We start from the raw sequence: 26,167 nt of genomic DNA on the forward strand, positions 1-26,167 counted from the left end.
AGATCACCATTTGAGAATACAATTTTCACATCCATCTGATGTACATGCAAAGCGTATGGCCAAGTATAGCAATCAACATCCTAACCGGTGTTATACTTGTTATTGGTGAATATATATCCAAGTAGTCCGGACCCTCTTTTTGTCTAAACCCTTTAGTAACAAGCCATGCTTTGTACTTATCAATGGAACCATTAGTTTTGTGCTTCTTCTTGAATATCTATTTACATCCAATTGGTTTATTTTCATATGCAAGATCAACTAATTTCCAAGTATGGTTGTTTATAGAATCAACTTCATTGTCAACAGCTTCTTTCCAAAAGGAGCATCTGGAGATAACATCGCCTCTTTAAAGGTTTAAGGCTCACCTTCTAACATGTACATCTGAAAGTCAGGTCCAAAAGATTTTGAAATTCGCGATCTCTTGCTCCTTCGAAGTTCTGCATCCTTGGCCTCAACTTCATCATTCTCGGATTTTGAATTTCTGAATCTCTTCCGAGAAGGTTCACCCTAATTTCTTTTCGTTGGATATTTCCTCAAAGAACTCAACGTCCCTTGATTCTAGGATAGAATTAGCATGGATTTTTGGACTTTCAAATTTGTGAACCTAAAATCTGTATGCGCTACTATTTTGAGCATAATCGATGAATAATTCACCGTTTAGGTCCCAATCGAGTTTGTTTAGGAGGAGGAATTGCCACCTTGGCTAGGCACCCCCCACACTTTCAAAAAAATTATAGGATGGTAGCCTTCCATTCCATAACTCATGGAGTCTTACTTGCGTTTTTGTGGAGTATTTTATTAAGAATATAGTTCGCAATTAGAACTGCATCCCCCCACAAGTTTTGATGTAAACCCGAACTTAAGAGCATGGCATTGGCCGCCTCTTTTAGAGTTCTATTCTCCCGTTCAGCAATTCCAGTTTGCTATGGAGTATAAGGTTCAATCGTTTGGAAAATTATCCCAAAACTAGCACACAACTCCTTTAAATTGGAAGAACTATATTCTCCTACTCTGTTTGACCTAAGCACTTTGATTTGTTTATGAAGTTGGTCTCAACCTCATTTTTATACTTGATAAACATGTCCATAGTCTCATCTTTGCTAGTTAACAAATAAACATAGCAAAATCGAGTACAATCATCCATAAAAGTGATAAAGTACTTATTTCCACCTTTATTTTTTACAAGCTTTGAATCACATAAATCACTATGGATTAGTTGTAGAGCTTCACTAGTTCTTTCAACTGATTTGAAAGATTTCTTAGCAAACTTAGCCTCAACACAAGTCTCACACTTGTGACGGGCATCCAGCTCAAACTTTGAAATTAGCCCTAATTTTGCTATCTTCTTCATTATACCATAGTTTACATGTCCTAATCTACCATGCCATAGATAAGAAGACAACAATGTAAACTGAAGACTTCTCTTTGTTAATAGTCTTTGGGTACAATAATTTTGGGTTTACATCAATGACAGCTACATTGGCTTTGAACAAGTTATTACTCAAGTACCATTTCCCCACATACATTTCCCCTTTAGAAAGTATAAACTTGTCGATTCAAATACAATTTTGAAGCCCTTCTTGACAAATATGGGGCTGGAAATGAGATTCTTCCGAATCTTCAATACATACAACACATTTAGCAAGGCACTCTCCTTGCCGGAGATGAACTTCAGGATTACCTTTCCTCTCCCGACAATTTTTGTTGATGTAGAGTTAGCCATATAAAGAATATTCAAATCCAATATAAGTTTTCAAAATGGAACTAAATAAAACAAAAAAAAAATTTGGGGGTTCAAGCTTATCTTCCTCGGTCTTATCATACGACGAGAACAGATGTTAGTTCACACAAATGTGGTTTGTGGCACCTATGTCCAACCACCAATTGGTATTGTTTGACACCAAGGATACCTCAAACACCACCATAGTAGTCAATCTTTGATTATCCGCCCTTTCCGTCAGATTAAGCTGTTTGGTTGTACCACCGCTCTTGCCTTTGCTCGAGCGCTTCTTGCTACCCTTAGCTCGATGGCTAGACCGATAGCACACAAAACATGTCCCGTGGAATTTCTAGGGACTGTTCCTTCGCTTAAAGCCTACATCGATGACTTTGTTCGCCTTCTCACTCGATATAACTGAAAATGGCACCATCAAGGAAGGCAAAACCTGTTGATGTATACCCGTACCACCATAGGTGGTCGCAGTCCGAAAGCTTGTCGCATTCGTTGCCACAACACTAGTCCTCAAGTTATGAACCTCTCCACTAGCAACGGTCGAATCGACCATAGGAACATCTCCAAAACGTTATGGACATTACGGGATACTTGATTGTTATCAGCCATCACGATTTTCTTATAAACCCAAACAACAATGAATATAAGTGTTGCTCGCCTTTAGATTGTTAGAAAAATATTGCGCACACATTAACATATCGAGGAAAATACGTAAAACTGTTTGTTGTAATCAGAAAAAATAATAAGATGAAGATGGCGATGATAACTTCAATAGCAATAACCAAGCCAATAATTTTTTCGTAATCTCTACATAAAGATTACAAAGAAAATAAAATTACTAGATATTGTAAACTCGAAAAGAATTGGAGAAGAGGTGAGGTACGACTAACAAAAATTTCTTAAGATGATTAGTTCCCGCCAACGGTGCTAAGCGGTTTCACGAACTATGCCTCCTAAGATATAACACCTTGAACTTGTTTGTATCGGTACTATACAAATAGGACTCTGTTGAATACCTCTCAAAATTGACACACTTAGAGGACGATTATGAGAGAACTAGAGGAATGTGTTTCGAGTTGTGAGTTGTGAATTATAATTATGAACTATGAAAACACGTCTATTTATAGACTAGGTAAGCATCGATTACACTAACATTAATCCACGTTGGTTACACCGACATTAATCCATGTTGGTTATGTCGACATTGATCCTCCGACATTAATCCATATCGGTTATGCTAACATTAATCCATGTCGGTTACGCCGACATAAATTGGGCCATTAATACCCATAAATACAACAATAACATGTCAGGCAGAAGTGCATTCACAACATGACTTGAATTTGTGACCTCATGAAAAGGCTATGTGCCCATTTACCAAGCTCAGCATGAGTGTGCAGGCTTCCTAGTAGGTAGGTGTGTCTGCCCTTATTTTAGACCTCACTCCTCGTGTACCAATTCCAAGTTTGTGCAATCTAGAACCTATCTTGTAACCACTTGGAAGCACCCTGTGACCTAGAGCCTGTCGATTTGCAAGTTTCGAAGTACTCGATGTACTACTCATAATTTTTTCAAAAACCTTCAGAATTTCAATTAACAAATTGAACAATCAACACAGGATATAAATGGAATAAAGGATAAAACAATAGTACATGTCTAATAGTAACATAATTCCAAGACGAATGCAGCACTCAAAAGTAAAAGAAAAAAAAAACAAAGAAACAAATCAATGTTCACACATCATTAAATATGAAACCCAATTTAGTGAAAGCATAAACTTAACTATATGATCGTAGACATGGTCAAGCTTGCTCTACACACACAGCGTTCGTTTTTTTTTGTTTTTTTTGGTAGTGCGGTTCGAGATTATCGATCTGTAAGGGTTTTCGCATATCTAATGTGAAAATTTAAAAAACGATTTCACAAAGTATACAACATTTCTAATCAAGAAAAATTATATTCATTTTCAAAAATTAAAATTTTTAATTATTTTTTCTCCTTTTTCATTCCTTTTTTTGCTTTAGGTTTGGCTGGTCGGGCAGTAGGCGAGGCGAGTGGGCGGGCCCTTGCCTAGTGGCGGGCGAGGGTTGCCGGCGACCCTCGCTGGTCAAAGTAAAAGAATACAAAAAAGATTGAAAAAAATAGAATGTTTAATTAAAAAAATATTTATATCAGCACCAGTCGTGTCTCGTAGGATGGTCGGCGTAAACTTTAGCGATTTTCGGCCAAAATTGATTGAAAGGACTGAATTGGTATAGTACAAAAAAATTAGGATTGAATTGGTCCAGTTAAAAGATGTAAGACTGAATTGATATCAATTCAATAAGTTTAGGATTTTTTTTAGCTTTTCCTCCCAAATTCCGAAACTTATCTTATCCTTCCGAAGTTTTGGAACCTTATGCAAGCTCTAAGGTCCACTCTACAACGAGATAATATTAGGTAGTGTCGGCTAGCCATCTCTGATAGACTCCACTCAAAAATCGCCTGCTCGCAAATCGGTTCCCACTATTATTAACCTTACTTTGTCCCCTCCGTTACGCATTCTTCTCCGTTACTTTATTCCACCGTTACCCTCTCCCTCTCCACTTTTCACCGCCTTCTTCTTCTTCTTACATACACATGCACACCACCGCCATAATCAACCCACGATGTGGAAGTAGAAGCACTAATCTGTCATGGCTGGCGATCGGCAACAGGCGAAGGTTGCTCTCGCTAGATTTGGCGAGGACTGCCCTCACCAGATCTAGCGAAGACTCAACCATGGCAGCCTGGGCGAGGGCTGACCTCGCTGGATTTGGCAAGAGCTCGACCCTCGCCTCCTGGGCAAGTGGCAAAAGGTGAGGGTGGTGACAAGAGCGAGGGCAATGACGAGGAGGAGGTAGTCCGGGAAGTTGAAGGCGTCGCCGACAATGTGGCTGGGGGAGAAATGCAGGCGAAGAAGTTGTCTATGTTGTGCGCATATATACCTATGGTCGTTTTCTCTTTTCTTTGAACGAAGAAGAAGAAAACAGAAGTAGGGAGGAAGAGAGAGGTTCTACGTAATAGAGCGGAGGAGAGAGAGAGAGTAACGGTGAGAGAGAAGAGGAAAAGTAATTTAACCAGTGGGACCTAGCTTGTTACGTGGTAATTTTTGAGTGAAGTGTCTTCGAGATGACTTGGCAAGCCAAGACTACTTAATATTTTGTCCTCTAGAACCCACGCAACCATGCTAATTTTGCAGGGTCCGCAGGTTCCATTTCATCCATCGTATACTTGCGCGCGGGGTTGAGGGAAAGTGCAATCATCTCGCAGTCACGTGAAGATGCCTTCTTTGGATGAAATGAAATTAACGTTCCGTTTATTTAACAAAAAATATTTTTTGAAAAAATAATATTTTATTTTTCGACATTTGGATCACTTAGAAAAATAAGTCCACCGAAAATTTTTGCTTAGTCAAAGGAAAATGTTTTATGCAAAATACTTTTTCTGTTTTTTTCTTTTTTCATCGCATGTCGTCGAGCCTCGGAGCGGACCGGTGAGGCTCGGCCTCGCTAGATTCGGCGAGGTCGAGCTCACCAAGGCCAGTGAGGTCGGCCCTCGCCTATGGCCTGTAGTTGATCACTATCGAGGCCTGGCAACCGGCGGCGGAGGAGGAAGAAGAAAGAACAAAAAAATAAAACAAAATAAAATAAGGGATGACTTGCACGCAAGGAGAAGAGATTTGACGCTGACCTTCGATTTCCCAATGCCACACCACGAGGGAAGACTTGCACGGACTGGCGATCAACGAAGAATATATATCGTAGACGTTCGATTTAGGGCTTCCATGGACTCGTAATTGACAAAGAAGATGTCTCAAAGCTTCGATTCGGGGCACGCAGGAACTTTCCTGTGATTTAGGGCTTAGAATTTGAGATTCGGGAAGCAATGAACGAACAGAATGAAGAAACGAAAGAACGCAGTACCGACCCAGAAGAAGAAAGAACGCGGGGCAGAAGGAGAACGACGTCGGTTTGAATCCGCAAATTATCCACATGGAATATGGGTTTTAAATTATTTGCCACGCAAGAGAGATAAATAATTAAAATAAGCTACGTTAGTATTTTCCATTAGCCTAATTGGACGGAACTAACGGAAGGACTCGATTACATCAACTTGACAAGTTTTAGGACTTAATTGCACTTTTTGTAAGTTTTAAGACTTAATTACACTTTAACCGACAAGTTTTAGGACTTCTAGTGAACTTATCCCTAAAAATTTATTACAAAAAATTTTGAATTTTTTCAAAAAATTACAAAAATGATCCATATGGGCGGCCCATGCAACGTAGAACGTCCAGTATCCACGTAAGCAACTTATAACCTATTGAGATTTTCTTAACTAAATGACGTAAAAACATATTGTCATTGTCGGGACTCGTCCAAACACCGGAAAAATAGTCATTTTTCTGAAAATTGACTTCTCAAAAAATATTTTACAAAAAAAAATCATATTTATCGAGAAACAAACACCTAAGAAAATTACAAAACCCCTCCTCGTATTTTTTTTTCTTCATAAGTACCGTGGAGAAAAATCATAATCGTGGGGGAAAAAACTTGGGTTCAATCAAAAGGATTGCCATCCGTCTATATTATCATCAGTTACGTTCTCCTCTCTCTCTCTCTCTCTCTCTCTCTCTCTCTCTCTGTTTTGGCTGTTTGTGCAAGTGATGTCCGCTGACCACAGAAACCATAATACACACATTCTGACAGAAAAATTTGACGAACACCAAAATTGTCTCTAGTGATTTTTTTGTTGAAAAATCCTTCTCTTCCTTTGAAAAAATTTATGTTTAAGGAAGAGGGGATGGAATATTCTAAGGAATAAGAAATGAAAAAAAAAATGGAGATGGAAAATACATCATGTAAGTTCATTTTCATATGTTCAATAGGAAAACGAAGAAAGAAAAATAGGTTTAGGTAATCCTAGACATAAATTATGATAGAACACGAAATTTGGAGTTGATAATGTTTATATCGATCGACCATATAAGAAAAATTAAAAAGAAGTGAAAGCGCATTTCTCTCTATAATAAGGGTGTATTTCGAGGTGTGAAGTGGGAGAAATGCTACTCGGATTAGAGCAAGCTAGATTGTAAGAATCTGGACTGTTGCTGATTGGGGATTTAGGCTCGCAATATTGCTCTATTCAATGTTGCACTCTATTTGTGTTGATCTTGTTGCGCGATATGTTTATTCATTAGTAACGATTTGCATCGTATTTCATAAGAAAAGAACAAAAATTACTTATGGTTGGGATTTAGGCTCGCAAAATTTAGGTACCATACACTTTGGGTTTAAATTGTTCCATTCAATGTTCTACTACTCTATTTGTATTGACATCGTTACGCAATTTTGATCATCGAATTTCATAAGTAAAGAATAGGCATTTACTTGTGAAAAATAAAACAGATTAGAACACGAAAGGTTCTAGGAATTCGAACCGTTACAAATTGGGGACATAGGCTGGCAAAAATATTAGGTGCTTCACTCAGAGATTTTCAATTATTTCTAATCTAATTTGTCTCGACATCAGTATGGTATATTTACATTTTGTTATACCTTATGTTATAAAAGAGGGTTGACGACCAAAAAACGCACGCGGTCCCTGGTGGGACTCGAACCTACAATCGTCTGATTAGAAGTTAGACGCATTATCCGTTAGGCCACAGGTGCTACTTGTGACATCCTTCGTCCTTCGTAAATTTGCTAAACTTAGTACTGTATGCATGTGGCGCCTTCTAAACACATACACCGTCTTAACAGCCATTTCGGAATGTGAATTCCTATGGAATTGCACAATGATCTAGTAGTTGTTGAGATCGACGTGTGATAGAGAGATGCGAAGTTTGTTTTGCAATTTGACCGGCGAGTTTACATTGGGATTCCGACCGATGGATGTGGCCGCCGAGGAGTTTTTCCTATACACAAAGCGACGAGCGCCATTACTTCCTTCTTCTCCTCCGGATCGTTTGGTGGTTTCACATTCTAAAGACCCCGAACTTGGTGTCTTCTGGGGCGCGGTTCGACGAGGCGGAGATGCAGAGGCCGATGATTTTTCTGGTGTCCGCCGGGTCGATGATCCCATCGTCCCACAGCCTCGCCGTGGAGTAGTAAGAATTCCCTTCCCTCTCATATGCCTCCGCGACTTTTGCCTTGAAACTTTCCTCTTCTTCCTTCGTCCACTGCAGCAAAAGCACGATCGAACTGCCTAAGCGATCAACTTTCGTGGCTCGGTCTAAAGGATGTTCTTTTAACATGAACATGTGACGTTACCTGGACTCCCTGCTTTTTCTTGTTCGCCCTCTCTATTTGAGCCAGGACACCGGCAGCCTACGTATTGCCAAGAGAATGCATAGATACAAAGGTTTACTACTGGAGGTTAAATTCTCGGATAACAATCCCACAGTCAAGTCAAATTCAGAGTTATGTGCAATTAAAGAAGCCATGCACAAGCATCTACATTATTAAACCTCTGTCAATAGCATAATTGTTTTTAAGGTTCTTGAGATTACTTTATGAATCTTAGTTTGTTTTCATGACTCAATCTCAATGGTATCAGTTATAATGCAAGACGATGCATCCTTAACGGACTAGATTACATCTAGTTAACACAAGTCCAATAGGTCCATCACTTTTACACATTCTACAATATGGAAAACAAGGTAGGTTAATACTCCACTAGGCATGCTGTAAAGCAAGACACTATACACGTTTTCCTGTTGGAAGCAAGCACACTCCGGAGCTAAAACGTGACATCATATAGATATACCAGTCATAAAAAAGGAATATGGGGCGCAGGCCTACCTGAGTTCCTCCCATTACGGAAATTTTTGCATTTGGCCATAGGAACATAAAATCAGGACTGTATGCACGGCCACACATAGCATAATTTCCAGCACCAAAGCTTCCACCCACAATGATTGTAACTTTGGGAACCTGGAAATACAAGTAGACCGTTTATATTTTTTCTTCAAGTGCTCTTCACCTTTTTCTGTTAAAAAAACTTTTGTGTCTTATAACTTGCGGAAACATGTTTAAACCTACCAAATAATAAAGGGGCCACGACACAAATGGAAGAATTAGTGAAGCTTAGAGGCTGGATTTTCTTTTTCATGCTTTGGCTAGAACTAGATCTTATTGCAGTTATACATCCAAGCCAAAGTTGAAAGCCTACATACATACATTAGATGACATATCTAGTATTTAATATCGCGCAAGCCGAAGAAGAATGCAGAGCCAAAGGAAAGCTAGATGATCATGTCTGCTAATGACAAAGTGCGAAGTGATGCATAAATTAGAATCGAGACTAGAATCGTGTCATATGCCTAGCCACAGACATAATGAACAACATGGCCATCATGCTTTAAGATGACTGCAAATTCTATAAATCCTCTTGCTGGCCTTAGATATGATCACAGATCTATATTTTAAGAACTATTTTCAAGTCACAAAGGCGAACTCCGGCATCTATAAAAGGCTAAATCACATGGCAAAGCAGGATAATGACAAAACAAACTTTTGATTACTTGTTCAAGGAATGTCTCTCTTTGTTTTTTTAATAAATATTTTTTCTACGAAAGTACCTGAGTAAAAGAATATGTTACTAAGAACAAGTCGATAAAGATTTATTGAGTAGTTCATTTTCAGTGGGTCTTAAAGCCAACTCAACTGGCAAACTCATATGAATAAGAATCTAAAAGTTTTAAGTTTGACCCTTCAAACAGTAACTGTACGCTGATGATTGGATACCTCTCACAAACACCGAAACAACAACTTAAGGAATTGCCATAATCAATAACTTAAAATTTCGTCGTAGCTTTATCAGGAGATATCTAGATCAGCTGAAGTCAGACAAATGCGTCCTTTTCTTAGAGGGGGGAAAAAAGAAATGGAAAGAATTGGTAACTTCCAATATAAAACTTCAGATTTCCCTAAAAAGAACTCACAAATACTGACCACAAAGGAAAGAAAGCACGAATAATAAACAGAGTGCATGTAGCTGACCTTTGCACAAGAGACTGCCATCACCATTTTTGCTCCAGATTTAGCTATCCCATTTGCTTCCGATCTGGACCCAACCTTGCACATTAAGGCCCGACTTTCAGTCTTGTGCAACTTGAGTGGAAAAAGCAATCTCAAGTATTTTTCAATTATAAATTGTTGTAACAAACAAGGGGTGAAACTTCCATTAACGGATAATGCGTACCATGAACCCAGTAATATTTTGAAGGAAGACAAGAGGTATGTTACGCTGAGAACAGAGTTCAATGAAATGGGCCCCCTTTAAAGCAGACTCGTTGAAAAGTATCCCATTGTTCCCAATAATTCCCACAGGTTGTCCAAAAATCCGGGCAAGTCCTGTCACGAGAGTCTGAAAAGAAGGGGACAAGGTCAAGTAAGCTCAGAAGTACACAGTAGGAAAAAGAAAAAGAAATCCCCAAAATGCTTCAGTTACGAAAGTGTCCTCACGGTGCCATAGAGTTTTTTGAATTCATCAAATACGCTGCCATCTACAATCCGAGCAATAACAGATCGAATATCAAAAGCCTGCTTGTGGTCTGTTGGTGCAATAGAACGAAGCTCCTTTACATCATATAGTGGCTCTTTAATCTCAGAACTGACATTTTGGAATCTAGCCAAAGTTTCTTGTTGCCCAGCAGTGTGAAAATTCTTAATGATGTTCCTTCCAAGAGCAAGACCATGCAGCTCATCTACAAAGGGAAATGGAAAATGTAATTTAGGGCAGCAAAAGAAAACACTCTAACCTGTCATGCGCGCCGCGGGAGAGAGACAGACAGACAGAGACAGAGAGAGTATTCTTTCAATAGTTCATTTGAATTCAAAATTGTCACAGAATACACTTTTACATTCATGCAGAAGCCAATTCCAAAAGAATGAAAACTCAAGTATCCATGTTTGATAAGCTTAAATTTCACAAATCGTGCCGACAAAAAAAAAAAGAATTCAAGAATCGCAGGGAGCTCCATATATAAGCAGATAGTGCAAAAAGCATCGGAGAAACCACAGGAGGTACATGTTAAACAGATCTTGCAGAAAAGATAAACTACATACCTTGCGCAAAATAATCTGAAACGCCTGACATTTTGCAATGCACCACTGCACCCCCTAAATCCTCTGCAGAAACCTCCTCTCCTGTAGCAGCCTACTGAAACTCCTCTTTCATTATATGTCCATGTTTTAAACTGGCATCCGCAAATACAAAACACTAAAAAGTGCATACCCCAGACGATTTACCTAATCATGCCTCATGGTAGAAGGATAACATCAAAAGGATAAAAATGGAAGGCTTAATGTTGACAAACATGAAAATCCAACTTCGTAAAACCTACAACTAACCTTGACAAGTGGTGGCCCAGCAAGAAATATAGTGCCATTTCCCTTGACCATTACACTTTCGTCAGCCATGGCAGGAATATAGGCACCCCCTGCAGTGCAAGAGCCTAATACCAGCGCAATTTGAGGAATGCCTTTGGAAGACATCACAGCTTGATTGTAGAATATCCTACCAAAATTATCCTTGTCAGGGAAAACCTCAGCTTGTTTTGGGAGGAAAGCGCCACCACTATCAACAAGGTATACACATGGCAGTTTGCATTGGGCAGCAATCTCTTGTGCCCTGAGATGCTTCTTAACAGTGATTGGAAAATACGTTCCCCCTTTAACAGTAGGATCATTAGCCACGAACATACAAAGCTGTCCATGAACAGGACCTATTCCAGTAACTATAGCACCAGATGGCAAGGGATCTTCATACAGTTCATGGCCTGCAAGCTTTTCCCATAAGATGCAGATTAAGAAGTAGAGATAAGACAACGATTGGTGTGCAAACTGAATCTCAAGAGAAGTACAAGATAAAAGAAACTTCTCATTCCTAGAATTATTTTAACTTCCCAACCACAGTGCTAACTGCTGTTACAACATAGGTGTATAATCATGCAGTAGCCTAATGTGCATCCGATACAATCTCGATCTGGGGTCGATTTCAATTGCCGGTGGTTTGATTTTGTTCAAGAAGTGGCTTGGATTAGAGTATCTAAAAGAATGAACACCAACAATGTATCGACTCTGTCGTAAACTTGGCCCGCTTGATATTAATTCAAAACCAACGACTAAGGATAAGCAACAGATCATCGACATTTCGCAATGACATAAATTAACTCGAAGACTGAACTAACACCCCTGATATGAATAACCGAAACGCTGCACGCGACCAAGAACATCGGAGTCTCCAAACCTGCGAGAGCTCAAGGAAAGAGGAGCCGGGGTCAATGAGACGATCAATCCTTTCCCGAGGAAGCAGCTTATTCCTGCTCTTGTTCCTCTTCACGGCTTCCGCTCCTCCCCCGCCGAGCACCTTCCAACCATCAAACCCAAAAAACCACAACTCCTCAGCGCCAGAGAACACTCGAGAGGCACAAGCAATCACGACGTCCAACACACAATCCCACTCCGACACACACGACTCTCGACCTCTCGTACCTTCTGGATGTGAGACTGGAGCTGCGAGACGAGATCCGCCATGGCTCCGGAGTTGCGGGCGTAGTCGCCGGAGCTGCGATCGACGCCGTCGGGAAGGACTCCCAAGCAGAACCCTCGCCCTCGAGGAGACGGAACCGGGTCGCGACCCGAGGAAGCTGAAATCGCTCGCCGCGCGAAAGCCCTAAGCATTGCGATCGCCGTCGTTCTCGGGATCGAGCTGAGCAAGTTCGTCCTCGCCCTCGCAGACGGTGCTGCGCTCGAGGATTTCGGCAATGGCGACGGATTGATAATATGAGTGTGGGCGGAGCTTGCGTGGAGCTCATATCCGCCCGCTCGGCTGCATCAGCTCGCCACGTTGGAGTTTCATCCACTCGACTCACCAAATAATTAATTTTTTTTTTACTTTTTATTTGAATTCAATTTTAATGTTGGCACTTATATTTCCATATGTATATTACTTTTTGCTTCCACTTGATCCTAGGGGTGACATGGTTCCGGGGCAGATCGCGAATCGAAGAACCGGACCGATTTCGAGTTTAGAATTATTGGCGTGAGCTGAAATTCCCTAATTTGTAGCGAGAAAATTTTCGGATGTTAGTTTTCAAAAACTAAAAGGAGAGGGCATGCTTTTGCGCTTATCGTCAAGAATTGAGAAAAGAAAATTGTTTTATGCACTCTCATTCTTGTGATCGAAAAATAGAGAATGCGGAGATTCGTGTCCACAAGATTACTAGTACAATCGAAGGTGATAATCGTCCGTGGGTTTTTTTTTTCTATTCATCATACGATTGGTGGTGTGCTCGATTTAGAGGTCCAACATTTGTTGGACTTGAAAAAAATTCGAACCAAATAGTTTCAAGTATGCTTCAAGAGGTATTCCTATGACTTCTTTTGTACGATTTGATTTTCAATTGAAACGCACGAGACAACGCTTCTGGAGATCCACGGATATGCATACGAGTTTATTATTTTGTTTCCACTATGTTTTCGTTTATTACGTTTTAATTTCGCCCGTATGTCGAACGCGTTCCATTGCGTCGGGATCCATACTTCGTGTGGAACAGTTCTGTCACACCCGAGGTTGCGATGAAGTCCAACATATGTATGGAAGGTCTAAGTCCAAAAAATAAGAAACCAATTTTCACGGGCAGGCCTTAGATTTCAGATATGGAACAAGTTTTTGCATTTTCTTATTTTATGTCTTCGCGCGATCTTACGGTATTTTATTATGTTTGACAACAGTGTATAATTTGGAACCATTAGTCTCGGGTTCCATTTTCGCCGACATTCACGATCGAGACTTTTACTTTATTAATGTTTAATATTGTTCGTGCCTCTAAATTTGATTTTTTATCGGTGGATTATAACAATAAATGATGGTCATTAGACGCGATGATTCACTAAGTGGATCTCGAGTGGATCCCTGAATTTATGGCATTCTAGATTTCAGGATATGTGGAGTAAGTCTCGGATTTCAAAAATTAGAAAATCAGTTCAGACGAATATGTTTCAAGTTTTAATTAGAGCTTGAACCGACCCTAAAATCACTCACCTCTATTTAATCTTTAATTACATTGCCCTTGATTTTCGATTGGTTAACAATAAACTAGCATGGTGTCTAGACGTAATTGAAAGAAGAAGACTATTAAGAAGAGTAATTATTGATTTCGAAAACTCCGAAACTCTGTGTCATTTTAGTCAATCCCTTTAATGCGATTTCTAAACTTTTAATTTGTTCAATACGATCTTTGCACTTTAGTCCAATATGCTATGTGGCCCACGAAATTTTAATTTATTTAATATGGTTCCTTGTTTGATTCGTTTTCTAAACTATTTAATATTTTTATATAATTCAAGGATTAAATTGAATATAAGTTAAAAATTTATGATTTATAATGAATAAATTAAAAAAAATTAGGAAGATCACGTTGAACAGTACCAGCACCGCCACTCACCACCGGAAAAACTTCAAAATCAGTTTGGATGATATACTTCCCTCTGTAAAGCGCCGGCGGGAGCTCCTTTCCACAGAGCTCGAGCTCAATAGCAATGGAGTCGCTGTCGTCCCTCCTCTCTCCGAATCCGCCTCTCCAATTCATGCCCCCTCGCAGACCCTCCTCAATCTTGGCGTCCGCGACTTCGCTCTCTTCCCCGACGCTCGCGTGCACCGCGCCCCCGCGAAGAAAAGCTTCGACGCGAGCGCCGTCGACGAAACGCTCTTCAAGAACCTCCAGGACGGCGCCGTCTCCTTCTCCAACTCCAACTATCTTAACGACGGACGCCGCCGAAGCTCCTCCTGTGGCGGCTAAGAAGGTCCTCTTTGAGAAATTTCCCCTCCTTTTTTTCTCTTTTCTTTCGTGTTAATTGGTGGGGAAAAAGAGCACAAGAAAACGAGAAGCTGTTTGACATTGAAAGTTGCTGGTTTACAGTCTCCATTTTCTTTTGAAGGGAAAAATGGAGAACCCATTTGATGAATTCTCTTATCTTTTTTGCTGTCCATATTGTTTGTCTCGGGGACGGGATAACAACAACAAAAGGTGAAGTTTTGACAAGTTTTCAATTATGCTCCATTATTCCCTAATAATATGGAGGGAAGGGTCGATGGGGGAAATTTGAAATATCATGTGTTCTCCAAACGCATTTCTAGCGTAAAAGTGAAAAATGGTGGGCATAAGTTAGATTGGTTGAGACACAAATCTTTCAGACAGACGGAAGTTTTCATCGGTTAGAAAAGATAGTTTAATCATAGGTATCCTCAGTTTCGTTTGGAGTGCTTATTTGTCGTTTCTTTCTTGCAGGTCCTAATACCAATCGGATTTGGCACAGAGGAAATGGAAGCTGTGGTGCTAATTGATGTGCTTCGCCGAGCTGGCGCAAATGTGACGGTGGCTTCTGTGGAGCCACAGCTCCAGGTTGAAACTTCTGGTGGTGTTAAACTTGTCGCTGATGTCTCAATTGCAGAATGCTGTGATGAAGTTTATGATCTAGTGGCATTGCCGGTACATTTCTCCACATGAATGTATATTAAAGTAATTGTAAGATTTAGCAAGTAAGGAATACATGGAGCATCCGTATGTTCTTAAGCAAGTGATTTTCCCTTAGCTTTTCCGTGATGCTATGGTCAAAGTAACGAAAGTGGTGATAAAATCACTATTTACTGAAGCTAAAACTATAAAAATAAAAGCTGGGATTTTTCAAACAACCAATTTGCGGTTTCTGGATAGTGATATTTCTGCACTGATAGGGAGGAATGCCTGGCTCAGCACAGCTAAGGGATTGTGAAATTCTTCGAAAAATCATGAGCAAACAGGCTGAGGGAAAGAGGTTATATGGAGCTATATGTGCTGCTCCTGCAGTCACACTGCTCCCCTGGGGCCTTCTGAAACGAAAGCAGGTGGGTTGCTATGTCTTGCATTAAATTAGACAAATATACACACTGTAACTGGTGATAACATTGTTTTTCATGCTAGACTACTTGTCACCCTGCATTCTTTGACAAGCTCCCCACTTTCTGGGCCGTTAAATCCAATATTCAAGTTTCAGGAGAGCTTACAACTAGCCGTGGTCCTGGAACTTCATTCCTTTTTGCTCTGTCCTTAGTGGAACAGCTCTTCGGTGAGTCTGTCGCTGTGGAACTTGGAGAATCCTTGGTAAGGGCCTTGTACATATTGCGTATGTTCTACTGTTCATCCAAGACTTCACTAATGAACCACTTGAAGAACTTTGTTCTTGAATTTGATCTCTTTCCTTTCGTTTCCCCTATTTAATTTTTAGCTGATGCGCGATGCTGATGATAATTCTCCAAACAAAGAGTTCAACAAAGCTGAGTGGGTTGTGGACCATAATCCTCGCGTAAGTGTTATCTCTGAATTTGTGTTCCAAGAATTGAGCTCTCCTTTCCACCATATACCAATACGTAGGTTTGTTTCTCATCGGTTATGATTGTCTTCCAAATTCACCGCTATGACCTCTTATCTTCTAAGGCTATACGATCATATCATGTCATAGTTGCCCAAAGTGGTACTATCAAAGAAAAATGAAGTACAATTACCCGAGAGAGAAGGGGAAGTAGCAGACTTCTTGTATCTATGTTTCATCTGTTGCTTATGCTTCTTCAAATTGTAAAGTCTTGGACATTCAGACTGGTTTATGACTACATATACTTTATAACACTGTTGCAATAGATCCTCAGCTGGCAGTAGAGTAGCTTCTCATCTCACCTACTTCTTAGTTTGGTGAAAAAAAAAAAAAATAGAATTGAACCAATCTCATCAATGTAAGGTTAAACTCGAATTGAGTCCTTTTTTGAGGTGATGATGCAAACAATCTATGCATTAACCTCCTCTCTAAGACATATCATAAAGAGGAAGACAAATACATATTGTTAGATATAGAAGAAAAGGTTTCCAGTAACAAAATAGCGGGTGAGAAATTGGTTGTCCCAGGTCTAAAGCGGGACAATGGGAATGTATGGAGGCTTAAATTGCAGTTGTAGGCTATGTAGTGTAATTTGAACTATAGAAAGAGCAGTGACGAAGCTAAGAAAGAAATGTTCAATGTAATTAACTTAAACATTTAATTTACATTTGATATCATCACATGTAGAAAAGAGCACTACGCAAGTAAAAAAAAATTTAGACGAGGAATAATGTTTGTCATCCCACATGAATACATGGGGCTGGGCTCAACCAACCCTTTGAACTGTACCACTCAGACCCAAAGAAGCTTACAGAAACAACCTTTGGGCCTATTATGATGAATTGCAAAGCCTGCGGCAACAATCCCTGTTGCAAAGGCCTATTAAGCTAAAGTTCTAATGAAGTGGGGAAGAAATATTCAATGTACTTAACTTAAAGATTTAATTTACATTTGTTATCATCACATGTAGAAAAGAACACTCCGCAAGTATAAAATTTATACAATAAATAATGTTTTTGTTGAGGAATGACATAGCCATCTGGCATGAAATCAAGAGGCCAGGCTCCACCAACTCGTTGAACTGTAGCACTCAGACCCAAAGAAGCTTACCTAAACGTCTTTTGGGCCTATGATGAAGAGTTGCAATGGCCAACAATCCCTGTGTTCCCCTCCCTGGCTCTGTGGCCAAGAACGTGGGTTATTCGATTAAATCTGCATTTCTGGAATTGAGAATGATGATGTTTTCCCTTAAGGGGTGTTATCTTACTATAGATACTTTTTGTAGCCTTTGTATCGAAAGCGAGTGCTTTTAGGCAAAGCCAAAGGTTTATCCACCTGTACTAGTTGAAAAAGAGTTGGAAATGAAGTTGCATTATCATTGCTAGATTTTGGTCAGCACCAAAAAAAAGAAGGCCCTTTCTTTTTCGAGGTAGCTAGCTTCACCCATCCTGCCTATAGGATCTACTGTTGAGGGCGGGTTTGTGAGAATAAAGACTTTCTAAACTTAATAGAGGTTCATATGGAGGAAACCGATTTATAGAAAGTACATAGTGATTTTATTTGCATGTCTACTCTTTTGATGAGTTTTGAAGTCTAAGGAGATTAGATTCCACCAATTGAATATGTTACCGGAGACTTACGCAGTAAGCTTTTCTTCCACAACAAACTTAGCAATAAAATTAGTCACAAGCACCCTTCAATTGCTTCTACTAGCTTGATCAGGTGGAATTTGTGTGTGAAATTGATTGATCAAGCCATGTTACATCTATCATGTGCGTGAAATTGATTGTATTATTTTCTGTAATTTTGTGAAAAGTCTGTCACACTTGCATGTCTTAATAGACCCTTCACTTTGGATAGCTTGTTCTATCAGAGACTCTCTATCTATGCTTTCTCCAGTGGAAAGAAAAGCTTCCTGTTGTGCAGTCCGATTTTATGAGTTTTTTGGAACTTATTTTGGCAAAAGTCACTTTCTTGGAAGAAAATCTTTATTTCCATCACCTTACCAAAAAAAAAAAAATCTTTATTTCCATCATGCACCAGTTTTCTTTTGTTTCCCTTTTTTCCTTTTTTGTTTCATAATCTTTTGTTTCTATTTAAGTATTGTTTATGATATACTAACCCTTATTCACTCTGCAATTCAAACTTCAAACAGGTCCTAATTCCAATTGCAAATGGTTGTGAGGACATTGAAGTGGTAACTATAGTGGACATTCTACGACGAGCCAAAGTAGATGTGGTGGTTGCTTCAGTTGAAAGACATTTGCAGATTTTGGCATCGCAAGGCACAAAAATTGTTGCTGACGAGTTAATTGGCGATGCTGCAGAAACAAGCTATGACTTGATCATTCTTCCAGTGAGATTTTCTTTTGGTGTTTTTCTCTTGGAAATACCAAGTTTTGCAGTTGTCTAAGAGTTACTCTTACAAGAGAACTAGGACTAATAACCTCGAGAGTAAATCAAGTCTACATACTTTTGTTGCTTTATGAGCGTTAACCAAGCAAAAGCCCCGATAGAAAATTTTGGTTACTTGAGGTGGAGGAAGTTTGTGGAGAGGTTGCCTCTATTGAGCAAGAGCTTTACGCACATCACAGCCTTGCTCCAACCATTTTGCTGGGAAGATAGATTTTCTGCTGTTGTTAGATTATTTACTTTAATGATTCTTCTCATCATGTTTCTAGAAATATAAATAAGTAAAAAGAGACCATGTGACAGAGTTCTCAATTGGCCTGTCTTTTGAGCTTGTTATTTGCATGCTTATTCTGCGATTCAACTTATCAAAATTGAGTATTGTGCTTGCACATGTGCATGCCTTTAATTAAAGGATCATTCAATATGGACTTACAGGGAGGAACCGCTTGTGCTGACCGTTTACATAAGTCCAGAATTTTGAAAAAGCTGCTAAAGGAGCAAAATTTGGCTGGAAGAGTATATGGAGCGATCTGCTCTTCGCCAACAATCTTACACAGACAGGGTTTACTGAAGGTACTTAAAATCCTACTTAGTATCCTTTTCTCCCTTATCTCCTGTATCGAATCGCGTGTAATTTCTTCAATGTGTAGGATAAGAAATTCACTGCACATCCATCTGTTGCAAACAACCTCGCCTGTGACGGAGTGGATGGTGCTAAGGTGGTCATTGATGGGAAGGTGATCACGACCAGGGGACTCGCATCTGTCACAGATTTTGCATTGGCTATCATTAGCAAACTTTTTGGCCATGGAAGGGCAAGGAGTGTTGCAGAAGGCCTCGTTTTTGAGTACCCCAGAAGTTAGGGAGGTTCATGGGCTTAGTCCACAAAAGTCACAATTTCCGGCTCATTATCCCAGTACTTAGAGAGCCATGTTTTTGCATGGACAATGCTTTAATGGGCCATTTTGGGGTTCTTCAGCTGGATGGAGAGAAATTTTGTTCCTCCTTTTATTGCAGAATTATGTGAAAGCTGCTCATTCGAGAAAATTCTATGCACTTTGTGCGGGTGCTGATCAGCAGGTGAGATATCTACTTGTGCTGTCTATGCTCATTTTGATCATAGCTCACATTGGTAATCTTTGTATTCAACCACTGTAAGGCTGAGGTGACTTCTTTGGTTTACAGATCCTGCCGTGGCTAATGCAGATGGGCTGTGGATGATTCATTTGCTCCTGATCCAATCACATTTTCAAGATGGACCGATGAGGACGAAAAAGAAAGTGGGGAGATGTCACAGCAAGCTGTGTATATCTGCAGAGCTGCCTTTACTTGGCTATCCTATTTTCAGCGGCAAAGGCTGCGCATCTAATGGGACATCGAAGCTGCGGATGTCTCTTTTCTCGTTTCTTTCTGCAAATGTTTCTTTTTTTCCTGTTTTAGACAGCAATCTGATGATCCAGAGTCTCTGATGAGGGCTTCTTGTACATTAAAACCCTCATTTCTGTAGAATTCGTTAAGAGTACGGTTCATAGACTCACACATGAATGTTCACATTGTCTCCTCTTTATATGAATTATCCACAATAGAGTAATGGCAAATAAATTCAGTTTGTTCAAGCATAGGGTGATCTTTCTGTGCTTTTCCTTTTGGTGGCTAAATGAGCACAGGATGTTAGACTGATTTGCTTAATCAGCCAAGTTCCACAAACACTTCTGAAATGTTTGTCAACATCATTATTTGTGGATTCGTGGCCTATGATCGTTATGTATGGTTCAAATGCAAACCTGAGAAAAACCAAAGAGGCATGTAAGAACATTAAACGTATTATACAGAAGATGCATCGACCTCCTGAGAACTCTCGTGGCCAAAACACTACTGGTTGGTGCTATTCACGCCACATATATAGCACACGAATCCAAAAGAGTTCCGCCTCAACGTGGACATCGAACTAAGTATGGTTCACGACTTATTTACAGCTGGTCATCACTCCTTGCCGATCTATAGATACACCTACCTACTCTCTGCATGATCTACTTTAAAAGAGCACGATCAGATGATAAGATGTACATCCCATCCCGACACTGGAGTTGCCCCACATATACAAGGCTCTGCATTCAAACATCTAAGTTCAATCTCACGGCGGTCTACCATGGGCCTGTCAGTGTCCTCCTCAAGCAGATTCGTTTACCTCCCCATTGCCAGTTCACTTTCTCTAAGATCTGCACAAGTTGCCGAAACACAAAGAGGAACCAATTAGGATCTGGCACTTTCAAATAGAGATAGTTATGTAAGATATGTAGCATACTCGCATGACGTTCTTTCTATTTAAATTAGTAAATTTGTACATCCGGACAATTTCTTGGAACCCACTTAACAAATTGGATGTTTTTCATTTCTAGAAGGGAGAGAGAGAGGGAGAGAGGTCTATCATTGCTTTATAGAGATTATATAAAGTTCCAACTCCTCAGTAGTAGCTTTCAATTAGTACTCACTTCCAAACCACTCTACTCTAGAAGATTCTCATGCGGGCATAGATTGTTTTCACCAACAGAGAAGGGCTAATGATAAAGCAAGCAGGACAGATCCACCAAAGAATGTTTTAAATACTGGAAGGAATCTTGATTTGGAATCTTTGAAGGACGACATGATAGCAATGTACCATGTAGCGGCTCTAAGGAGCACATGCAGGGAAAGGCATGTTGTGGAGACCACTTGTAGTTGCCGTTAAATTATCATGTCATTTCTCCGTTTATACCGAACAGAATTTGCACCAAAAAGCCTAATCCCTTTACGTCATGTCATTTCTCCGTTTATATACTGAATTAGTCATGAAACTGGGGAGCTCAAGTTAACTATAGAGATTGAACGCACCTGACTCTTTTGCATTTCCACCAACTCCTCCTGCATCGGTATACCAAATGAGAACAAAGTACGAACGAATTAGGACATATTGAAAATTATAAGACTTCTCACTATGGCAGCAACATTAGTATCTTGATCCGGTACCTGTTTCCTCTGTAATTCCTGATTAAGTTCTTTAAGTTTTTCAACTTCAGCTTCAAGTTCCATAGTATATGCCTGCAAGTATTTCATACCCAGTAAGATGATGTATCCAATTTTTCCAAGTAAAAACTGTCTAAATTTTTGAACTGCCACTGCCAGGCATCGATTGCTCGACCCTATCCGGAAACAGTGTTCAATTCAAGCCTCTATGTTCTCAAGTGTGTCATCTGCCGCAACACTGCTTTAGCAGATGCACAATTGGCTGTTGACATTATATAGCCTTGACTCTATCAGGTTGAATGCCTTATTTATTATCGTTATGTAGCTAACTAGTGACATCCAGAATAACATAAGCTTACAAGGGGAAACTCAGTGTTACAATATTTCAGTGACCATAACACAAACAAACACATCGATTGGAAAGAAAATTCAGAGCACATGAGGATGTAACGAGAGTTCTTCAAGAGTTGCTTTCAGTTTATTCAGAAATCAAACTTATTCTACCATTTTTCATAAGAGCCAACTTGGTATAAAAGAAAACTGCATATCAAAGAAAATTCCCCTAGTTTAGTTTCAGGTACCATCAGAAAACAATATATTAACAACAAGAACAAGAAAAAGTAGTAGCAATGGCAGCAGAAAAAGAGTTTTCAGGGCAGTGTAATGACCTGCTTTCGAGCTCGAGACCGAGCAGCTGACTCTCTATTCTTTATCATTCTCCTCTGCCTTCTCTCGACGACTTTCTCCAGAGCACCGCTGCATTTTCTTCCCCGGCTGAACGGATAAGGAACTGGTGAGAGTGAAGACGAATCCACTGTGTTCTTCGAAATTACATCCGGAGATATATGGTTCGCAGGAGATAATGTCTGAAGAGCAACTCCCCTAGTCTCTAAACCGGTCATCCCAACTCCGGTCTGCAGCTTGGCACCCTGAACTAAGGAACTTTTGATGGATGCATCTGTCATCTCGATTGCCCCTCTTGACCCTAAACCAGGCAACTGGGAATTATTTGCTATATTTATGGATGAGGCAAAAGGCATCGTCGCTGGCTTGGGGAGGAGGGGCAGATCGTGCTGTTGGTTGGATCTCATACTGCCAACATTGAATGCTAAATTAGGAGGCTGACCAGGTATCGACTTACTGTTCTCGGGAATATGATTCACAACGAATCCATTGTTTCGGCTCGGCTGTTGAAAGTTTAGACCCAAACCAGTACTATCACTAAGCAGTGGAAAATCACCAACAAACCCACTATTGTTGGGTCTTCCAACTTGTTGAGCATCTTCTCTTACAACTCCTGCTCTGAGTAAGAACTCCTCCAAGGTCATCTCTCCGAGAGTAGGTTGCTTCTGCGGTATATTATATCCTCCACCTTTGTTCCCATCCTTAGCAACAGTACTCTCTTTGAGCAGGTCTTTCCAAACTTCATCAACAGTTTTTTGACTAAGGGTCCGTGGCAGCGTCAAGGACCCTTGTCTCTGTATATCACCCCCTGGAAGGCTTCCATCCCCTGTACCCATGGAAGACGTCGTTGCCTGAGTCTCTTCAGCCGTCCAAATGTTTTTCAGAAGTTCATCCATGTTCATCGACCCAAAATCCTTTCCAAGCCCACCCCATGTGTTTTGGAACTCATCAAAAGTCAAATTGTATATTGATGGCTGCCGAGTTAAAGGGTGATTTCCCGGTGGTTTCCCAGCTACTCCTTCAGCAGGCGATGCATCAGCTATGCCTTTGAAATTAAATTGAGAAGCCATCTTTCTCCAAAAGATTGGTCACAAAAGGTATCCTTCTCAACACCCTAATTTTAGTCCCGTCTTCAGATTTCTAGAGTTGAATGTCCATCAAATCAAGTGTAAATGATTACGAGTATGGAAGAATATAGAAGACAAAACTATAGTTCAACTGTATGAAGAACAAATAACTCACATCCCCAAGAACCCCTGACTAAATTTAAAACAATAGAAATTATGCATGTATATCTGCACTGGAGGGAACCCCTTTATGGAAACAGTTAGTACTCTGAATAATGGTAAACTTGAAGTGTCTCACAGTTGAAACTAATGCATGTCCAGCTGTTTGCGAAGCAAAGCTTTGTACATTTCTTTCTCGAGTAAAAAGCAACTTCCAAAATACACAAGCTTAAGTTACTATAAATTCCTTTTTGAGGCATCTACAAGCATAGAAGGTTTTTTCAAACTCATCACATAACGCCAGCAATGTATCCCTTCAATTGGCATTTGAATAGATGTGTGTTACAAAAATAATGCTAGCAGAACAATATTTCCCACTCGGTTTAACCTTACAATAGAAGTAAAAGAAATTAATTACAGCCATAGCCTAGTTTAGTTACTCAGGACAATCTTTCACCAAAATCAACTAATTGATGAAAAGCATCATTTTGAGTCATATAGAGAATCCCAGGGAAGGTCATCATTGCATACAATGGGAGACATAATGACCGACAACCAGATTGGTGCAGGATGTTCAGTCTGATTGGTTTCCAGACTATCATGAGCCCCCAGCCATTACAGCCCAATCCCAAGGAGGAATTTACAGTGTTGAAGCGTACTGACAGTCGGGCATCCTATTAGCGAGGTGCAAGTGTTTCTGACATATTAACTAATCTAAGTTCTTGCCAAAATGATGTTAACCCGATCTTCCATATCCCTAGTCTGTGTTTTGTCGGCTCTCATGATTTACAGGTTCGACCGCTCTCATACCAATTTGTAATGAACTAAAAGAATCTACAGTAAGATGAGAAGAAAATTGATCCCTCATAACTTGATTTTCGTAGATAACAAAGATGTTTTGCTAATCAAACATCCACTATATATTCCTTCTTGGGGCATGGGCTCCACTAGCTTTGTGTCATGACACAGACTAAGTTTCATACAAAGGACATGGAACTCTCGTGGGTTTAGGTTTTGCAGTAACATGCCTGCATATTCATGGATCTAGGCAGTGTACTGGATCTGCAGAAACTTATCTGACCAAAACTGTCATTTTCAAGTTCCTGAGCTGAGACCCACTAATCTTAATCTCGTATAAAAAAAAAAAATTGACGAATAAGAACATATGAATTCATAAGAAGTTTCCCGATTGAAAATAGACAAAAGGACAATCAATCTCTGAAGAATCGGCACGACATGACATCCGAACAAAAGCATCCAGAAGATGCAGATCAGAAGAGAATAACAACTTTTATCTCAGATCACAAGGAAAGTATAGCAACTTTTCGCACAAGTTGAGGAATGCCCCCACTGAATTGAACTGACAACAACATCTCAATCTCAAAACCGACCAACATCACGATTCGCAACCCCAAGAAAAGCCCAAAACGACCTCGCAAAGCGTGCAGAAACGACGCACTCCTCTCTCTCTCTCTGAATCCAGAGCATCATCCCAAACTCCCAACTTCACAGCTAAACTGCAACACGACCGCGAACCCAGAAAGCAAAGATGGCCAGACGACTGCCGAAAGTCCCCATCGAGCTCTTCCCTCCAAATTTCGGGTCGCATCGAGATCAAATCCAAAAGGAACAACAACCCAACAACTCGAAAAGACGAACACAACAGTCAGCCTCTCAACCGCCGAGAACCCAAATGAGAACAAAAAAGAAAAAACACACGAAGCAGAAAGCAACCAGTCAGGACTGTAAATCCCAAAAGGGACGACAAGAAAAAGAAAAATATAGATAAAAAGCCCAAGAAAATACGTATAACCCACAAATCAAAGCACGAAAATACGAACGCAAGTGAACTGAAAGTGCCAATAAGTGCGAGAAATGACAACAAAGATACCTTTTTTCCACTGGGGACGAGCAATATATACGGCGCAAAGAGACGAAGCAGGGCGGGGGCGGAGTCGTCGTGGCGACACCGAGGCGGGAGAGAGAGAGAGAGAGAGAGAGAGAGCCGCAAGAACAGCCGCAGTGCGGTGGTTTCGACAAGTGTCTGCTCCGAGACACGAATCGCCATTTAAGGAGCTTTGGCCACGAATTTGGTCGCATCTTGTTCCTCCTTTCCTTTTTGCTTTTTTTTTTTTTTACCCTGTGCCTGGTTTGGTCGTTGACATGATATTGCTATTTTATTCATCTTGGGGGATTGCACCACGGAGATGGCGCAACGTGGACCAATGGGAGACGAGGTTCGAGCCGACGCGCCGCTGGCCAATGGGGGCGCGCAATGTGGGAGGACGAGAGCCGTCGGATATCTCTTTCCGACGAATGATTGGACGGTGATGGGTGGGCTTGTCGCGGGATGGTACGGGGGTTTTTTTGTCGGGTTGCGGGTGCCCTTCGACGAGTGCGCGCACGCATGACACGAGATTAGACCACTGGCCCCCTAATTATTATTATTATTCTTCTTCTCCTTCTTCTTCCATTTACTTGTTTTTTTTTTTGGAAAAGAGTTTCCACCTTAGTAGTTTTTTTTAAAAAGGAAATTACGTACAACTCACTCGATCTTTTACTTTTATTTTTATTTATTTTCATCTTTTTTGCAACTTTTTGACATTTTTTGCCTCCCACATGAGAAAATTTCAAATAATGACCCAAAATACTTTCATTTTTTCAAATAGGGA

At 40.3% G+C, this 26,167-nt stretch overlaps 3 protein-coding genes across 3 annotated transcripts; 1 reads left to right on the forward strand and 2 right to left on the reverse strand.

Moving 5' to 3' along the window:
• Positions 1 to 7,588: 7,588 nt before the first annotated feature.
• Positions 7,589 to 12,580, reverse strand: LOC115737150 (methylcrotonoyl-CoA carboxylase beta chain, mitochondrial). The gene is made up of 10 exons (XM_030669143.2): positions 12,253 to 12,580; positions 12,008 to 12,127; positions 11,110 to 11,544; positions 10,825 to 10,915; positions 10,222 to 10,463; positions 9,959 to 10,123; positions 9,757 to 9,831; positions 8,557 to 8,688; positions 8,026 to 8,082; positions 7,589 to 7,934 (listed from the first exon to the last, which is right to left on the reverse strand). Exons 1-10 carry the CDS (start codon positions 12,439 to 12,441, stop codon positions 7,731 to 7,733), a joined length of 1,710 nt encoding a protein of 569 aa, XP_030525003.1. The 5' UTR covers positions 12,442 to 12,580; the 3' UTR covers positions 7,589 to 7,730.
• Positions 12,581 to 14,207: 1,627 nt separating this feature from the next.
• Positions 14,208 to 19,852, forward strand: LOC115737151 (protein DJ-1 homolog C). The gene is made up of 9 exons (XM_030669144.2): positions 14,208 to 14,565; positions 15,051 to 15,251; positions 15,497 to 15,646; positions 15,723 to 15,902; positions 16,027 to 16,104; positions 18,326 to 18,526; positions 19,018 to 19,155; positions 19,233 to 19,662; positions 19,768 to 19,852. Exons 1-8 carry the CDS (start codon positions 14,302 to 14,304, stop codon positions 19,443 to 19,445), a joined length of 1,425 nt encoding a protein of 474 aa, XP_030525004.1. The 5' UTR covers positions 14,208 to 14,301; the 3' UTR covers positions 19,446 to 19,662; positions 19,768 to 19,852.
• Positions 19,853 to 20,369: 517 nt separating this feature from the next.
• On the reverse strand, positions 20,370 to 25,605 carry LOC115737152 (ABSCISIC ACID-INSENSITIVE 5-like protein 7). The gene is made up of 5 exons (XM_030669145.2): positions 25,387 to 25,605; positions 22,254 to 23,409; positions 21,589 to 21,660; positions 21,454 to 21,483; positions 20,370 to 20,801 (listed from the first exon to the last, which is right to left on the reverse strand). Exons 2-5 carry the CDS (start codon positions 23,337 to 23,339, stop codon positions 20,727 to 20,729), a joined length of 1,263 nt encoding a protein of 420 aa, XP_030525005.1. The 5' UTR covers positions 23,340 to 23,409; positions 25,387 to 25,605; the 3' UTR covers positions 20,370 to 20,726.
• Positions 25,606 to 26,167: the final 562 nt, after the last annotated feature.

This window comes from Rhodamnia argentea, chromosome 5 (genome assembly GCF_020921035.1).
Source record: "Rhodamnia argentea isolate NSW1041297 chromosome 5, ASM2092103v1, whole genome shotgun sequence".
NCBI classification, from domain to species: Eukaryota; Viridiplantae; Streptophyta; class Magnoliopsida; order Myrtales; family Myrtaceae; genus Rhodamnia; species Rhodamnia argentea.

Excerpts from the sequence above, each read along its gene's own strand:
- LOC115737150 (XM_030669143.2), bottom strand. The coding sequence starts at position 12,441 with ATGCTTAGGGCTTTCGCGCGGCGAGCGATTTCAGCTTCCTCGGGTCGC. Across the intron at positions 10,916-11,109 it reads CTGGGCCACCACTTGTCAAG|GCTGCTACAGGAGAGGAGGT; the intron begins GTTAGTTGTAGG and ends GAGTTTCAGTAG. Across the intron at positions 10,124-10,221 it reads TCAAAAAACTCTATGGCACC|ACTCTCGTGACAGGACTTGC; the intron begins GTGAGGACACTT and ends CCTTCTTTTCAG.
- LOC115737151 (XM_030669144.2), top strand. The coding sequence starts at position 14,302 with ATGGAGTCGCTGTCGTCCCTCCTCTCTCCGAATCCGCCTCTCCAATTC. Across the intron at positions 16,105-18,325 it reads TTGTGGACCATAATCCTCGC|GTCCTAATTCCAATTGCAAA; the intron begins GTAAGTGTTATC and ends AACTTCAAACAG. Across the intron at positions 19,156-19,232 it reads ACAGACAGGGTTTACTGAAG|GATAAGAAATTCACTGCACA; the intron begins GTACTTAAAATC and ends TTCAATGTGTAG.
- LOC115737152 (XM_030669145.2), bottom strand. The coding sequence starts at position 23,339 with ATGGCTTCTCAATTTAATTTCAAAGGCATAGCTGATGCATCGCCTGCT. Across the intron at positions 21,661-22,253 it reads GGTCTCGAGCTCGAAAGCAG|GCATATACTATGGAACTTGA; the intron begins GTCATTACACTG and ends AAATACTTGCAG. Across the intron at positions 20,802-21,453 it reads TGGAAATGCAAAAGAGTCAG|ATCTTAGAGAAAGTGAACTG; the intron begins GTGCGTTCAATC and ends CAACTTGTGCAG.